General features: G+C 41.5%; 1 protein-coding gene across 14 annotated transcripts in view; it reads right to left on the bottom strand.

The window, feature by feature from the left end:
• Positions 1 to 18,195, bottom strand: part of adgrl2a (adhesion G protein-coupled receptor L2a) — an 840,245-nt gene that overhangs the window by 11,734 nt on the left and 810,316 nt on the right. For all 14 annotated transcript variants that reach the window (XM_059983762.1, XM_059983755.1, XM_059983763.1 and 11 more), the window contains 2 exons: positions 12,283 to 12,451; positions 6,536 to 6,664 (listed from right to left, as the gene is read on the bottom strand). In XM_059983762.1, the coding sequence (XP_059839745.1) occupies positions 6,536 to 6,664; positions 12,283 to 12,451 (298 nt within the window). The remainder of the gene's footprint in view (positions 1 to 6,535; positions 6,665 to 12,282; positions 12,452 to 18,195) is intronic.

Below are 18,195 nucleotides of genomic sequence, written 5' to 3' on the forward strand. Positions count from 1 at the left end.
CACTGGTCACTTACTTAGGTACACCTGTACATTAATGCAAATATCTAGTCAGCCAATCACATGGCAGCAACTCAGTGCATTAAAAAGCATGCAGACGTGGCCAAGAGGTTCAGTTGTTGTTCAGATCAAACATCAGAATGGAGAAGAAATGTGATCTAAGTGGCCTTGACCATGAAATAATTGTTGGTGCCAGATGGGGTGGTTTGAGTATCTCAGAAACTGCTGATCTTCTGAGATTTTCATGTGCAATGGTTTACAGAGAATGGCACGAAAAACAAAACAAAAAAATCCAGTGAGCAGCAGCAGTTCTGTGGGTGAAAATGCCTGAGGCCAGAGGTGAATGACCAGATTGGTTCAAACTGACAGGAAGGCAACAGTAATTCAAATAACCATGTGTGTTATATCAGTGGTGTGTAGCAGACCATCTCTGAACGTACTCCCACTGAACCTTGAAGTGAATGAGTGAAAGCAGAAGATCACAAACATACGCATAGTAGCCACAGTATTAGGTACCGAGATAGAAATGCAAGCAGGGTTTTTCCACTGAGTTTGGGCAAGACTAGGATAAATTAAGGGTGAAAGGTGAAATATCTATGGGGAACCTGAGGGTAAACATAATCACTTGGAGTGATGTTCCAGGAATGCAGCAAGGGTCTGACACGGAGGGTAACACTCACAGCCACCCAGGCAAAGTCTGGGTGCCTGCTGGTGAAGCCTGGCATTGAGGCATTCTACCAGATGGCCTGGACAGTGGACCTACCCCCATGGGTTCATCAGGTCTTCTCCTGCAGTGTCCACAGGACATTCTGTGCTGACCACTGCCTGATGGGCTTGTGGTCAAAGTGTTGGTCAGGAAGAACTTTTCCACAAAGGGCAGCTAGTGCAACAAAGTCCAACTGACTGGGATGTTGCATGGCAACGGGGCTAGACCTGTATTTCGCCACATCAGGGAAAGATATAACCTTAGCACGTAGTGACATTGACACAATGAAGAAGGAGGGCCATTCAGCCAGCTGGGATTGGTGTGACATTCAATAGACCAGGGCCTCTGAACAGGGATGAATAAGAGGTAGAGAAGTTGTAGAATTTGATTCAGGGTAGCAGCCATCAGTAGCGAAGGATTTAATCAGTGACATTACAGTCACTTCAGGGTCCATCAACTGAGAGGGAAAAGAGGCAAGAAATAAATAAATGGGGGAATAGAACTGATGAGAATGTTCTGAAAGTTGGCATATGTCATTGATTTTGATGATATGAAGATTAGTGGAGGGGCCAGTACTGTTGGGGAAACTGGGAATCTGCATAAGGACTTGAGACAGATTAGGAGAATGGGCAAAGAAGTGGCAGATGGAATATAGTACAGGAATGTATATGATCATCCATTTTGGTAGAAGGAATAAAAGGTGTAAACTGTCTTCAAAATGGGGAGCAAATTCAGCACTCGGCGGTGCAACAGGACTTGGAAGATCCCTAAAGGTTGACTTGCAGGTTGAGTCAGTGGTAAGGAAGGCAAATGTAATGTTAGCATTAGTTTCAATTAGACTAGAAATTAATAGCAAGACTGTAATGCTGAAGCTTTATAAGGCATTAGTCAAACTGCACTTGGAGTATTGTGAGCAGTTTTGTACCCATTAGCTAAGGATGTGCTACCATTGGAGCAGGTCCAGAGAAGGTTCACGAGGATGATCCTGGGAATGAAAGAGTTAATGTATGAGGAATGTTTGATCTGGGCCTGTACTCGCTGGAGTTTAGAAGAATGAGGAAGGATTTCATTGAATATTGAAAGGTTTAGATAGAGTGGACGTACAACTTTCCTATAGTGGAGGGAATCTAGGACCAGAGGGAACTGACTCAGAGTAGAAGGACATCACTTTAATTCAGAGATGAGGAGGAATGTTTTTTTAGCCAGGGAGTAGTGAATCAGTTAAACATTGCCACCGATGGCTGTAGAGGCCAAGTCATTGGGTATATTTAAAGCAGAAAAAAATGTTGATAGATTCTTGAATAGTTTATGGGGAGAATGCAGGGAATGTTTGGCACTCGGGTGGGGCGGGGGGGGTTAATAAATCAGCCGTGTTGTTATGGTGGAGCAGAATAGAGGGCCAAGTAGCCTAATTCTGTTCCTGTGACTTATTATGAATAGACTTATTTGGTGTAGAAAGAAAGACATGAAAATGTAATTATCAAAGATAGATGTTTAACACCTATTCTCTGGCTGAGAAAAATGGCTGTAAGCAGGAGAGGCAATATAATAACTGGGCACATGTAAGAGGGTGAGGAGTTAACTTGGCAGAGACATTTCGAAGGGTACTCATCTGTAAATAAATCTTGTCACGTTAAATTAAAACTTCCTGATCAATATGTTCTAAATCCTCATTAGGATGAAATGGTCTGGTGCCCAGCCTTATCCAGACCTCCTTCCAATGTATGAACAACGTACATACATCCTAACAGGGATCCTACAAGTTCACATCAAGCCTCACCATGGACCGACCAGCTACTCTGAAGAAACTACGGGTGAGGGTCTATAATACTATGGGAGCAGAATTAGGCCATTTGGCCCATTGAGTCTGCTCCTCCATTCCCTCATGGGTGATTTATTATCCCTCTCAACCCCATTCTCCAGCCTTCTCTACATAACCATTGATGCCCTGACTAATCAAGAAGATTCACTAACCTTTGGCTAAGGATATTTCTCCTCTAAAAAAGCTATACAGTCAACAAAGGCTAGCAGGATCTGACACACTTTATAAAGAATATCAGTTTGTAAATCTATGTGTCAAGATAACTTTAACCTTCCTAATCAATGTATCCCAAATATTCATGAGGATAAAATGCTCAGGGTGTCTTTATCCAGACCACAAAGACCAAAATACTGTACATGCGTCCCATAAAGTACACAACGCAGCCTCAACGCAGACTGACCAGCCCCTCTGAACAAACTATGCAGGTGTGCCCATAGCTCAGAGCGTCACATTTCAGAGTTGAATTCCGACACCGTCTGTAAGGAGTCCGTGCGTCCTCCCCGTGGAATGCGTGGGATTTCTGTGGGTATCTGGTTTTCTCCCGCAGCACGGAGATGTATGGGGTTGCTTACTTGGTCATTGCAAATTGTCCCATCATTAGGGCTTTCGGGGGCTGCTGGGGTGGTGCTGCTCAAAAGGGTCGGGTGGGCCTATTCAGTGCTGTATCGTTAAATGATAAGATAATAAGACGTAGGAGCAGAATTGGGCCATCGAACCTGTTCCATCATGGCTGATTTAGTTTCCTGCTCAATCCCATTTTCCCCATAACCTTTGACACCCATACCAATCAAGAACCTATCAACCTCCACTTTAAATATAACCAATTACTTCGCCTCCACTGCTGTCTGTGGCAATAAATTCTACAGATTCACTGCGCTCGGGCTAAAGAAACTCCTCCTCATCTCTGTTCTAAAAAGGCCAAAAGGTCAAGAATGGCTAGAGGGAACTGAGCAAAGGGTGAGGGGGGGAGGAGGGAAGGGCTGATTTTACAAAATTTTGTCAGTTGGGAACATAAAAGAAGAAAAATACAATAGTAACTTTTTTTATAGAGCACTTTTCATACAAATGATGTAATTTAATGTGTTTTACAGTGGTATAAAGTAGGAATATAAAAAAATATATTATTTAAAAGCCAGGTTAAATAAATAGACTTTGTGCTGGTGTTTAAAAGAATCAACTGAGTCTGCATCCCTTATAGTTTTAGCTATTGTGTTCCACAGTTTAGCAGCAACCAAAAGAAGGCTGAGAAATGGACAAGCTCCAACCAAAAGAATCCAAGAATGGCTCTGAGCAACAGACAGCAAGTTCGAGACATAACAATTTGGCTCAGAATCTATGGAGCCACTGACTTTGGTAATGAAGTGTAAGATTTCTTCGAAAGTAACAATGTAAAATTAAAATATCCGGTGTTAGTGCCACCACTAAATACAAGGGTAAATGAACGAGGTGTAAACATGCATTTTTGACATCACTGCTCTATAATTTATAATGAATGGTGTGGAACATCACCAACTTGGCTCATGTACATCTTGGAGTTGTAAGATAGTGGCTCAGAACTTTGCAATCTCAGCTTGTATTTTAAGCGTCACTTTATGTATATACAATCAATCTGTGAGCAGTATAAAAGCTCTCTTACGTAATTATCTTACATATATATCTTATGTAATTTGTCCAACGTATAATTCTTCATAACTTCCGCCACCTCCAAAGGGATTCCACTACCAAGCACATCTTTCCCTCCCCCCCACCCCCTTTCTGCTTTCCACCGGGATCGCTCCCTAGCGACTCCCTTGTCCATTTGTCCTCTCCATCCCTTCCCACCGATCTCCCTCCTGGCACTTATCCTTGTAAACGGAACAAGTGCTACACCTGCCCTTACACTTCCTCCCTCACCACCATTCAGGGCCCCAGACAGTCCTTCCAGGTGTGGCGACACTTCACCTGTGAGACCTGACGCAGACTGGGAGACCGTTTTGCTGAACACCTACGCTCTGTCCACCAGAGAAAGCAGGATCTTCCAGTGGCCACACATTTTAATTCCACGTCCCATTCCCATTCTGATATATCTATCCACGGCCTGTCAAGATGAAGCCACACTCAGGTTGGAGGAACAACACCTTATATTCTGTCTGGTTAGCCTCCAACCTGATGGCATGAACATTGATTTCTCTAACTTCCATTAATGCCCCTCCTTCCCTTCTTACCCCAGCCCTGATATATTTAGCTTTTTCCCCCTCCTCCTTTATTTTTCTCTCTTTCTGCCCATCACCCTGCCTGTTCTCCATCTCCCTCTGGTGCTCCCCCCTCCCCCTTTCTTTCTCCCTAGGCCTCCCATCCCATGATCCTTTCCCTTCTCTAGCTCTGTATCCCTTTTGCCAATCACCTTTCCAGCTCTCAGCTTCAGCCCACCCTCTCCGGTCTTCTCCTATCATTTTGCATTTTCCCCTTCCCCTCCTACTTTCAAATGTCTTACTAACTTTTCTTTCAGTTAGTCCTGATGAAGGGTCTCGGCCCGAAACGTCAACAGCGCTTCTCCCTATAGATACTGCCTGACCTGCTGCGTTCCACCAGCATTTTGTGTGTGTTGCTTGAATTTACAGCATCTGCAGATTTCCTCGTGTTTACGTAATAATATTACTTGTTTTTTATTGTGTTCTTTATCTTAATATGTTTTTAATAGGCTGTATTGGATGTGGAGTGACAATTAAGTTGTTTTCCTTGACACTTGATTACTAGAAAAGACATTAAATAATCTTGAATTTAATAATATTTACTGAGGTGTTGCTGCATTACTGGATGATATTGTCCAACACATTTCTGGTAGCTTGATATGACACTTTTCCAAAAAGAAGTGAGGGGGGCGGGTGAATAAGTATACATACTTGGAGTATCGCGGGCAGTTTTGGGTCCGTTATTTAAGAAAGGATGTCTTGGTGTTGGAGAGGGTTCAGAGGAGGTTCATGAGAATGAAGGGGTTAACATAAAGAACATTTCATAGCTTTGGGTCTTAATTCACTGGAATGTAGAAGAATGAGGAAGGATCTCATTCAAACCTATTGAATATTGAAAGGTCTAGATAGAAGTGGATGTGGAGAGAATGTTTCCTGTAGTGAGGGAGTCCAGGACCAGAGGGCACAGCCTCCAAATACAATGACATGCCTTCAGAACAGAGATGAGGGAGAACTTTTTCCCCTAGAGAGTGGTGAATCTGTCGCAGACAGCTATGAAGGCTAACTCATTGTGTATATTTAAAGTGGAGGTTGATAGGTTCTTAATTAGTCAGGAGATCAAAGATTAGTGGTTAAATCAGGAGAATAGGTTGAGAGGGATAATTGATCAGCCATGACGAAATGGCAGAGCAGACACAATCAGCTGAGTGGCCTAATTCTGTTCCTATGTGTTATGGTTGAGGTAGGTTGAACAACAACGTTTAAAAGACAATCAGACGGATACAGAGATTGGAAATGGCTTGACCTATCACACTGAGGACCATTCTGGCCAGGTAATGAGGCAGACTGAGCAGTATCAGCATTGTTAGGGAGAGCCGGTCAGTTTCCATAATGCACATGCAGTTCAGTGACAGAGACTGGCAAAAACATCAAGTTACTGCAGGAAAGCTGGGAGAAGAAGTACATGCTTGTTTCTAGGAACACGGTACTGGGGCAGTTCTCCCCTTGTCGATCCCATTGTCCAACTATTTTCACATAATAGGAGCAGTAAAATCAGAAGCATCTTGGAAAAGGCACCTTCAAGTTAGGCAGAAGAGAATTTGCACCCTGTTATGAGAGCAAGCTACTCGATCAGTTCCATTTTAATGTCCAAAGAACACCTCCAGTTCCCTCATGAAAACACTCCACCGCCGCTTCAGTATGCTTCATCCTATTGTAACAAACTGAGTCAAAACCATTTCCTCCTTCCCTTCTAATCACTTTGGGCGTCCTGGTTAAACCCCACTCTTTCTGACCCCTGATCCGCTAAGACTGAGACTCGTAAGTCGCCCCTTCGGGTACCTGGCTGCCGGAGGAGTAGCGGGCACTGGTCCTGTTGGTGGAGGGCTTTGCTGAGCTGTGCGAGCTCTCGGTGGTGAGCCTGCCGCAGCAGTTAGCATAACGGAAACACTTCAGGTATTCCTTGCGGACCTGCAGACAAGAAAAGCGGCGAGTGTTTATGGGATACTGAAAAGCATGGCTGATATGTAACATAGAACTCAGAACGTAGAACAGTACTGCAAAGGAACAAACCCTTCAGCTGATCAGTAACGATTAGCACAATGCTGGAGCAACTCAGCAGATAAGGTAACATCTATGGAGAGGTTCTGATGAAGGGTCTCTGCGAAATGCCGACTGTTTATTTTCCTCCATACACTCGTCTGTCCTGCTGAGTTCGTCCATCCTTTTGTGTGTGTTACTTTGGACTTCCAGCATCAGCAGGATCTCCTGTTTAGAGGAATAAACAGTCGATGTTTTGGGCTGAGACCCTTCAGCTGGACTCAGGAAGGGTCATGTCCTGAAACGTCAACTGTGTAATGAACTGTAGTATCCACAGATGAAGCTAAAACATCACAGTTTGTATTGCAGTCCTGATGAAGGGTCTTAGAAACATAGAAACACAGAAAATTTACAGCACAATACAGGCTCTTTGGCCCACTAAGCTGTGCCAAACATGTCTTTAACTGAGAAATTACCTAGGATTACCCATAGCCCTTTATTTTTCTGAGCTGCATAACCTGAAACATCAACTGTTTATTCCTCTCCATGGACACTGCCTGACCTGCTGAGCTCCTCCAGCATTTTGTGCAGGTTGCTCTGGATTTCCAATATCTGCAGAATCACCTGCATTTATTATTTGCAACATTACCTTGCGCAGCTCTTGAACTCAATCCCTGGTTAACAAAGGCTAGCACACCATAGACCTTCTTAACTGGAGGGTGGTGAGTCTATGTAATTCATTAGGTGTATTTAAAGTGGAAGTTGATATATTGAACAGTTAAATTAACTTTCTAATTAACTAACTTTACTAATTTATTAAACTTTTTTTCATCATCCATATCCTTCCATTCTCCATGTATTCTATCAGACTATAAGCTATCTGGCAGCTTCTTAAACAGCTCTATCATATCTGCTCCCTCCAGCACCCCTGGCAACTCGTTTCAGGTACCTACCACTGTGTGAAAAAAAAACTTCAAAGCTCAAAATACATTTATAATCAAAGTATGTATACTATATACGACCTTGAGATTCGTCTCCCCACAGGCAGCCACAAAACAATGAAACCCAATGGAACCCATCAAAACAAAACTGGCAAACTTCCTTGTACAGCTTCTTTTAACTTAATCCCCTCTCACCAAAAATGCAAAACCTCCTCTATCTGGCACTCCTACGCTGAGAAAAGCATTCCGACTCTCTATTAATGCTTCTCATAAATCTAATAAACATCTTTCAAATCTCCCCTTATGCCTTTGATGCTCTAGAGATAACCGTCCTAGTTCGCCCAACCGCTCCTTACAGCTTAGCAGACAGAAAAATAAACATTTTAAAATAATCTTGTGGATTTTAAATCCATGGGTTGCTGGCAGCATGACTTGGAAGGGTTGGAAAGGCCTATTCCGTGCTGTATCTCTAAATAAATAAATAAATTCCTACTTTCTTTCCAAGATATAATTAAACTTTTAAGTCATAAACAGACATCTGTTAGTAATCTTCACAATTTTATTGTTTCTCAAAGCATACAACATTTACTACCCATCAACCATCAGGCTCTTGAACCAAAGGGGATAACTTCACTTGCCTCATCATTGAGACAAACCAATGGACTCACTTTCAAGGACTCCTCATCTCATATTCTCAATATTTATTGCTTATTTATTTATTATTTCTTTTTGTATTTACATAGTTTGTTGTCTTTCACACTAGTTGAACACCCTAGTTGGGTGGTCTTTCATTGACTCTCTTATGGTTATTATTCTATAGAGTTATTGATATGCCCATATGAAAATTAATCTTAGGGTCGTATATGGTGATATATATGTGCTTTGATAATAAAGTTAATTTAAACTTTGAACTTTCGAAGCAGGACATTCAGCCCAACTAGCGCATGCTATCCAAGCTGGTTCAATTTGCCTGCACTAGGCTTGTATGCATCTAAAGATCTTAAGTCTCCAGGCTGATGCTGGCTTCAAATCGTCTGTGATCACATCTCTGATTTTAAGAGGGACCATTTACCCAGAGCGTTGCTGGAGAACTTGGCAGACATTTCATTATTGTTAATAAAAGTCAACAGACTGGTTGTAAATGCAGTTTTAAACAGGCCTCATTAATTAGATCAAACAGAATTATAGTTTTAAGATGATAAAAGTTTGACATAAATACATTGAGGATTTGGCAACATTCTTTCCCAATGAGAAATCACTGTGTTTGGCCTTATTCCCTGGTGGATCACAAAATCATTGAAGGTTTCTTCCTAAACAGTTAACAGGCCTGTCGGTTCAACTGGGCCATTCTGACCAGGGTATCAAATCAAGTTGTCCCCATTTGCCTGAGTTTGGCCTGTTTCCTCTAATTATAAGGAACTCTCATGTGTTGAAAGATGAACTCTTGATCTCCCAATCTCCCTCATTAAGGCCCTTGCACATTAGTTGTCTATCTGTACTGGACTTTGTTACTGCAGCTACACTCAGTGACCACTCTATTAGGTACAGGAGTAGAACCCAGTGTAGACTTCTGCTGTTGTAGCCCACCGACTTCAAGGTTCGACAGCCTTGTGTGTTCAAAGATGCTCTTCTGCACACGACTGTTGTAATGTGCAATTATTTGAGTTACTGTCACCTTCCTGTCAGCTTGAACCAGTCTGACCATTCTCCTCTGACCCCTCTCATTAACAAGGCATTTTTGCCCCCAGAACTGGCACTCACTGGATATTTATTTTTGTTTTCTCATATCATTCTCTGTAAACTCTAGAGTGAAAATTCTAGGAGCTCTGCAGTTTTTGGGATAATCAATCCACCCTCTCTTGCACCAACGATCATGCCTAAGACAATTTAAATTACATTTCTTCCCCATTCTGATATTTGGTCTGAACAACAACTGAACCTCTTGACCATGTCTGCATGCTTTTATGCATTAAGTTCCTGCCATGTGATTGGCTGATTAAATGTTTGCATTAACAAGTAGGTGTACCTAATAAAGTGGCCACCGTGTGATTTTCCTTCTGGCATTACAATGGCTGTACTCCCTCTGTTAATTGCCTATCAAACAGCCTCTTGAATGCATCTATCGAACTTGCCACCATGACCACCCTTGAACAGATAGGCACCACTCTGACCCACTGAGTGTCCACAACTGTTTATTTTTTAATGGGCTAAAGGGTTCCCCAGACATTCGGCCAGAATCAGGTCTACTATTACTGACCTGTGTCGTGAAATTTGTTAACTTAGCAGCAACAGTACAATGCAATACATTATATAGAAGAGAAAGAAAAAATAATAAACTAACAATAATAGGTAAATCAATATATATATATATATAAAAGTGAGGTAGTATTCACGAGTTTAATGTCCATTTAGGAATCAGATGGCAGAGGGGAAGTACTACTGCAGGACTGTCAATATTTCACACAATTAATTTTATTTATTGTGATACAGTGAGGAATAGGCCCTTTCTGCCCTTTGAACCACACCGCCCAGAAATCCTCCAATTTAACCCTAGCCTAACCACGGGACAATTACAGTGACCAATTAACCTACCAACCGGTACATCTTTGGACTGTGGGAGGAAACCAGAGCACCCGGATGAAACCCAGGGAGTACTTACAGTTTTGTCACAGACAGTGGTGGGAATTGAACCTGTGTCAGCTGTACTGTAAATCACAGTGCTAACCACTACGCTACTGTGCCGCCTCAGTAATGTTCTAATAACATCTATTAATGGATCCAAAAAAATAGCCTAGCCGCTAGAAATAAAAAAAAAAATTAAAATGCTGTAAACACTCACTAGGTTCAGGAACTATTATTGCTCCTCAACCATCTGACTCATGAAGCAGAGAAGATAATTTCACTCAACTTCACTTGCCTCATCATTGAACTATTTCCATAACCTATGGGCTCACTTTCAAGGACTCTTCATCTCATGTTCTTGATATTTATTGCTTACTTATTTACTATTAATATTCTGCTAGTTTTTTTGTTCCTTTGCATTTACTGTGAATGCCCACAAGAAAATGAATCTCAGGGTAGTATATGGTGACATGTATGTACTTTGATAACAAATTTTGAGGTCAGACAGTGTCTGTGAAGGGAGAAATAGAGTTAAAGTCTCAGATGAACAATACTTCATCAGAACTGGGAATAACCCAAAACGAATTAACAAACACAAGAAATTCTACAAATACTGGAAATCTTGAGCAGCACACAGAAAATGATGGAGGAACTCAGCAGGTCAGGCAGCATCTATGAAAAAAAGTTGACATTTTGGACAAGATGCTTCATCAGGACTGTTGAAATAAGTTAATACTAGTTTGCAGAGAGGATGGAGAGGGATCAATGGATCCTGATATATTTCATCCCAGGTACATTTTGCTTTTGGTTGCTTATTAAGCGTTACAAAAATAAAAGGCAGGAGAAAAAAAGCAAAAGACAAAAACCTTGCCCGGGGGGAGGTGGGGAAGACAGGGACAAAGAGACCAATTCAACATGGTTTGGTTTTCTTGTACCAGTTTGCTGATAACATTAAATTCCATACAAATTCCATTGCTTAAATTAACCAATAAAATAGCCCCTATTCAAGTAATGGGATACCCATCAGTAAAACCAAGTTTCTATACAGATATAAAGCACTGCTAATTTTTATTAAAATGCAAACAGGAATAAGAAAGTTAAACTACAAAGGAAATAACAATTTATATGTTTTTTTAGTGATACAGTGCGAAACAAGCCTTTCAGCCCTTCGAGCAGCGCCGCCTGGCAAACCACCGATTTAACCCTAACCTAATCACAGGACAATTTACAATGACTAACTAACCTAGTAATCAATATTTCGTTGGACTGTGAGAGTCCGACAAACGGTATATCTGGTAAGATGAGAAATGGGATTCATCTCCCTGGTTCTCAGAGGACATGGGACATAGGAGTCTGTTGATATTTTCACGGAAATGCTTGTGATTCTTTTTCGGTATACAAGTGTAACAAACTTGTCCTCAGTATTGTTTTGTTCATTTGTACAATTTATCTTTTTGTTGTCAGTCTTTCTGCGTAGTTTTTCATTGATTTTATTGTATTTCTTTGTTCTACTGTGAATGTCCACAAGAAAATGAATCTCAGAGCTGTTTATGGTGGCATATATATACTTTGATAATAAATTTACTTTGAACTTTAAATAATGTGGTAAGAGATTGTATGTATTTGTGTATGTGTGCGTCCATGTACGTGTCTGCTGTGTGTGTGCATGCACACATGCACGGTGAGTGTGTGCGCTTGTGTATGTGTGCATGTATCTGCACTTGTGTTTGTGCACATGTTCATGAGTGTGTATGCGTCTCTGCATCTGCGTGCGTGCATGTGTGTGTGTGTGTGTGTATCCATGTATGTACTTTTAACAGCACATACTCTCCTCTCTCTATTTAGGTCACTGTGTGAACCCTGACAAAGCAGAAATATTTATAGACTCGTGACATTAACTGTTTCTCTCTCCAGATGCCGCCCAACCTGCTGAGTTTTTGCGTTTTTACTAGAAAAACCCTGTCCCAGGACTGGACAGTCTCTTACCTTTTTCTGCAGAGCACAGTGAAATATAAAAATAAACATCCCCTGGAAAGTGTTGAAGATTGTGAAGAGATAGGCCATGACGATGGACTCTTCGTTGATGAAGAGCAAACCAAATCCCCAAGCCAAGCCGAGCAAACAGAGAAGAGCAAAGGCACCCATAACCCAGGACCTGGGGGAGAGAGAGAGAGGAAAAAAGCATAAAGCTGATTAGGTTAAAACCTACATAAATGCCACTTTAAAAGACACAGCCTAATAGCAGCTTTTAACCATTAATACTACAGCTGTCTCCTCCAGTAAGCAGATTAAGTATCATCTCTCCTTTTACATTCTAGCTCCATTCCAGCCAGCTATGTGGGTTGCTGATATGAAGAATGCTTCTTTCTCCCACTCAGATCAGTGACCTTCACTTTAGGCAACAGATTTCTCTTGAATTAAAATGTAGTCGTGTGATATTAATAACTTTAACCTTTCCACATTGACGAGAACTGTTTACACCCATTGTTCGAACGGAGAACCAGCCAAAAAATCTTTCTTACCAACACAGGACAAGGAATATCAGCCTTTTTTATTGATCTTTTATCACTTGTATCACTTTACACCAATTGGCAAAAATGTTAGCATACGCACTCAGCAGCCACTTTATTAGGTACACCTGTATGTCAGTACAGTATCTAATCAGCCAATCCTGTGGCAGCATCTCAATGCATAAAAGCACACAGACATGATCAAAAGGTTCATTTTTTTGTTCAGATCACATACCAGAATGGGGAAGGAGTGTGATCTAAGTGACTTTGACTTAGATCATTTAGAATGATTGTTGGTGCCAGATGGGGTGGTTTGAGTATCTCAGATATTGCTGATCTCCTGGGATTTGCATGCACAACAGTCTCTAGAGTTTACAGAGAGTAGTTCAACAAACACCCAGTGAGCAACAGTTCTGTGGGTAAAAACGCCTTGTTAATGAGAGGTTAGAGGAGAATGGCCAGACTGGTTCAAGCTGACAAGGCAACAGTAACTCAAATAATCACGTGTTACAACAAGTGGTATGCAAAGAGCATCTCCGAAAACGTTGATGGGCTACAGCAACGGAAGACCACGAATATACACTTAGTGGCCACTTTATCCGGTACAGGAAGTGCATTCAAATGACTTTTCAGCTTCCTAGCCAACTCCTCCTTAGTAATAGCAACAACACTTATTTCTGCCCGTGACACTTTCACATCTCTTACCCTAGTAAGAGTTGTTATAATAGTCTTCTCAAACACTGTAATTACTGCAGTATGTGAGCAGAAGCAAAGAGGTTAGAAGAAAAAGAAGAGAAAAAGAGGGAGAGGAAAATATTGCAGCTTCTCTCTCTCTCTCTCTCTCTCTCTCTCTCTCCTGCTTCCCCTCTCTCCCCTTCCTTCCCTCCCCCTCTCTCCTCTCCCCCCTCCCTCCTCTGTCTCTGTCCATGCTGTCTGCAGGGAAAGAGGTTTTCAAACATCTTGCCAGCTAACATCAATGGGCATCATGTTCCCTTCTGGCTTAACTCTCCCCATCTAACCCCACTCTCAGCCTAAATCCGCAACTGCCTCCCAGGGTTCCAGAACCCAGCCGGTTGGTTTTTCCACCATTCCAGCAACAAACGTTAACTGAGAAGCAATTCTGATTTTTTTTCTCTCTTTCTTACAAATTGTGCTCAGTGCCATCCCAGACGAGGACAGCTGCTGGAAAAGGCACTGCACTGGTGCTCAGCCACAATGAGTAAACCTTTGGCAGGGGCGTGTGTGGTCTCACTACAATCCACTGCCTCGTGGTTCCTTTCATATTTCCGCACAGCAAAAATGTTCAGCCTGTTAAATCTCCACAGTCAGAAATAAAAAAATAAACTGCCCAAAACTCCGACAAAGTCTTCGATTTGCAACATTTGTAGAATGTACCAAAAGAAGTCGCCATTTCCCAAAGTTCACTGGAGTAAAGTCAGGAATGCCAATAGGAGCAGTTTCAATTTTAAATTGCTTTTATTTTAGTATATAGGATATCGGTCTCTCAGTATCTATTTATTATAGGAAGTAATAAATTTCCTTTCACTTTGCCCATCTCTAAGTACTGCTGAGATAGTAGTGTTGAGACCCTTTCATTAACTGTTGCAGTCTGTGTGGTAGTGGGTTGGAAGCCCCAGGACAGAGACCCATCAATATCCATATAATGTGTGACAGTAAATATTCTGACTCAGGAGAGTGCATGTGGCCGACTGTGTGTGTGTGTGTGTGTGTGTGTGCATGCGTGTGTGCTGGATTGTTAAAAGCTATAAAAATCAACCACTACTCTGTTACTTCCGCCAAGAATGGTTCACGAGAATGATCCCATGAATGACAGGCTTAACATATGAGGATCATCTGATATCCCTTGGCCTGTACTCGCTGGAGTTCAGAAGGATTAAGGAAGATATTACTGAAATCTACTGAATTCTGAAAGGGATGGATAGAGTGGACATGCAGAGGATGTTTCCTGTAGTGGGAGAGCCACGGATCCAGGGCACAGCCTCAGGATAAAGGAACACCCCTTTAAAACTGGGATAAGGAAGAATTCCTTCATCCAAAGGGCTGTGAATCTGTAGAATTCATTGCCACAGATGGCTATGGAGACCAAGTCACTTGGTGCATTTAAAGCAGAGGATGCTAGTTCGTAATTGATAAGGGGCTTAAGGAGAAACAGACAGAATCATGTCAAAGAAAATCAGCCATGATTTAATGGTGGAATAGACTTGAGTCAAATAGCCGAATTTTTCTTCTATGTCTTCTGGTCTTACCTCGTTAATTAAACCAAGAAAAAAGTAAAGTGTAAAATTAGTTGTTAAAGAGTTGCAAAATTAGTCAACTCCAACATGAGCATTAGCCTCCATAGTATCTTCAGTGTCTAAAAATGGCAGTGCCCACCACCCAGGACATGCCCTTTTCATACTGTTAGTGTGGAAAGGAGGTACAGAAGCCTGAGGGCACAAACTCAGTAGTTTAGGAACAGCTTCCTCCCCTCTGCCATCTGATTTCTGAATGGTCATTAAACCCATGAACACTATCTCACTACTCATATTTCTTTTTTCCTTACCTGTCCATCACCTCCATCTGGTGCTCCTCCCCCTTCCCTTTATTCCATGGTCTTGTACACTCTCCTATCAGATTCCCCCTCCTCCAGCCCTTTATCTCTTTCACCAATCAACTTTCCAGCTCTTTGTTTCACCCTCTTCCTTTGCTGGTTTCACCTATCACCTTGTACATCCTCCAACCACACCTCCCCCCCCCCCCCCCACCTTCTTACTCTGAATTCTTGTCTTTTTTTTCCCAGTCCCAATGAAGGGTCTTGGCCCAATAATATTACAGAGGATACCAAAAATTTCCTGAGATACATAAAGTGTAAAAGAGAGGTGAGAGCAGATATCGGACCACTGGAAAATGATGCTGGAGAGTTGGAAATGTGGGGGAACAATGGAATGGCGGACTAACTGAATAAGTATTTTGCATCAGTATTCACTGTGGAAGACACTAGCAGTAGAGTGGAAGTTCCAGGTGTCAGGTAACTGTGTGAAGTTACCATAACAAGATAGAATGTTCTTGGAAAACTGAAAGGTCAGAAGGTAGATAAGTCACCTGGGCCAGATGATGTACACACCAGGGTTCTGAAGAGGTAGCTGAAGAGATTGTGGAGCCATTTCTTTCAAGAATCATTAGAATCTGGAATAGTCCTCCTCAGATGGAGAGATGTTGCCCTGCCCACTCATGCTCAATGGCTTAACGACATCATGGCCTGTTTGGACCTCGAAAAAATTCATTATTCAGTTCTCAATTCGGATCTAAAGTTCCATAAGGTCTGGGGAACTTTTATCGAGTACTTTCATAACCTTCCTCTTGACTAGGGTTTTTTTTTTCTTTTCGGTCCCTTGCTTTCAGCTCCTTTTTTTTCTGGTAGAAGGCATTATTACCCTCTGTTGCTGAGTGTATTCACAGTCTGGGAGTTTGGCTGTCCTGACTTATACTCTCTATATTGTGTTGTGGTTGGTCTGGAGTTGCTGTTTTTTCTTGTGTTGTGGGGCTTGGGGAGGACACTAAGTTTACTTGTCTTTAATTTAGGTGCTTTTTTTTGTTAAATTCTCTTCCTTTGTAGCATATTGTTATTGTATGCTTAATTTTGCACTGTTTTAATGTTCCTCATTCGGATTTGGGGTTTTTAATTTGTAAAATGTTTTGAAAAACTAATAAAAAAATTAAAAAAAAAGAATCTGGAATGGTTCTGGAAGACTGGAGAATTGCAAATTGCAACTCCACTCGTCAAGAAGGGAGAGAGGCAGAAGAAAATAGATTATGGGACAGTTAATCTGATCTTAGTGCTTGGGAAGATGTTGGAGTCGATTAGTAAGGATGAGGTCTCAGAGTACTTGGGCGTACATGATAAAACAGGCCTTATTCAAGATGGTTTCCTCAAGGGAAAATCTTGCCTGACAAATCTTTGGGAATTCTTTGAAGAAACAACAAGCAGGATAGACAAAGGAGAATCGGTTGATTTTGTGTATTTGGATTTTCAGAATGTCTTTGACAAGGTGCCACACATGAGGCTGTTTAGCGAGCTATAAACTCATAGTATTACTGAAAAGATTCCAGCGTGGATAAAGGAGTGGCCAACGGCAGGAGACAAAAAGTGGAAATAAATGGAGCCTTTTCCGGCTGGCTGCCAGTGACTTGTGTTCCACAAGGGTCTCTGTTGGGATGGATTCTTTTTACGTCATATGTCAATGATTTTGATGATGGAATTGAGGACTTTGTTGTAAACTTTGCAAATGATATGAAGATTGGTGGAGGGGCAGGTGGTTTTGAGGAAGTAGAGAGGCTACAGAAAGACTTAGACAAATTAGGAGAACGGGGAAAGAAATGGCAGATGGAATACAGTGTTGGGAAGTATATGGTGATACGCTTTGACAGAAGGAAATAAAGGGTTGACTATTTTCTAAATGGAAGGAAAAACAAAAAAACTGAGGTGCAAAGGGACTTGGGAGTCCTTGAGTAGGATTCCCTAAAGGTTCATTTGCAGGTCAATTCTGTGGTGAGGAAGGCAAATGCAATGTTTTTATTAATTTCAAGAGGACTAGAATATAAAATCAAGGATATAATGTTGAGACTTTATAAAACATTATTGAAGCTTTACTTGATATATTGTGAGCAGTTTTGGGCCCCTTATCTCAGAAAGGATGTGCTGAAACTGGAGAGGGGTCAAAGGAGGTTCACAAAAATGATTCCAGGAATGAATAGCTTGTCATATGAAGAGCGACTGATGGCTCTGGGTCTGTATTCACTTGAATTCAGAAGAATGAGTGCTGTGACCTTAGTAGAGTGGATGTGGAGAGGATGTTTCCTATGGTGGGAATGTCTACATTACCACACAGTGGTGACACAGCCTCAAAATAGAGGGGCATCCTTTAGAATGGAGATGAGGAGGAATTTCTTTAGCCAGAGAGTGGTGAATTTGTGGAATTCTTTGCCACAGGTGGCAGTGGAGGCCAAGTCTTTATATATTGTTAAGGTGGGTTTGATAGATTCTTGATTGGTCAGGGCATGAAGGGATACGGGGAGAAGATAGAAGATTAGGGCTAAGAGGAAAATGGATCAATCATAATGAAATGGTGGTGCAGACTGGATGGGCCAAATGGCCTAATTGTGCTTCTATATCTAATGATGTTATGGTGAATGGAAATGTTGATTGTTTATTCTTTTCCATAGATGCTGCCTGGCCTGTTGAATTCCTCCAGCATTTTGTGTGTGTTTTTATATATATTTATAATAATTCAGTTTTTTTCTACATTATTATGTATTGCATTGTACTGCTGCCATAAAGACGACAAATTTTATGACATCTGCTGGTGATATTAAACCTGATTCTGATTCT

The sequence above is a fragment of the Hypanus sabinus genome, chromosome 11, assembly GCF_030144855.1.
Source record: "Hypanus sabinus isolate sHypSab1 chromosome 11, sHypSab1.hap1, whole genome shotgun sequence".
In the NCBI taxonomy this organism is placed as follows: Eukaryota; Metazoa; Chordata; class Chondrichthyes; order Myliobatiformes; family Dasyatidae; genus Hypanus; species Hypanus sabinus.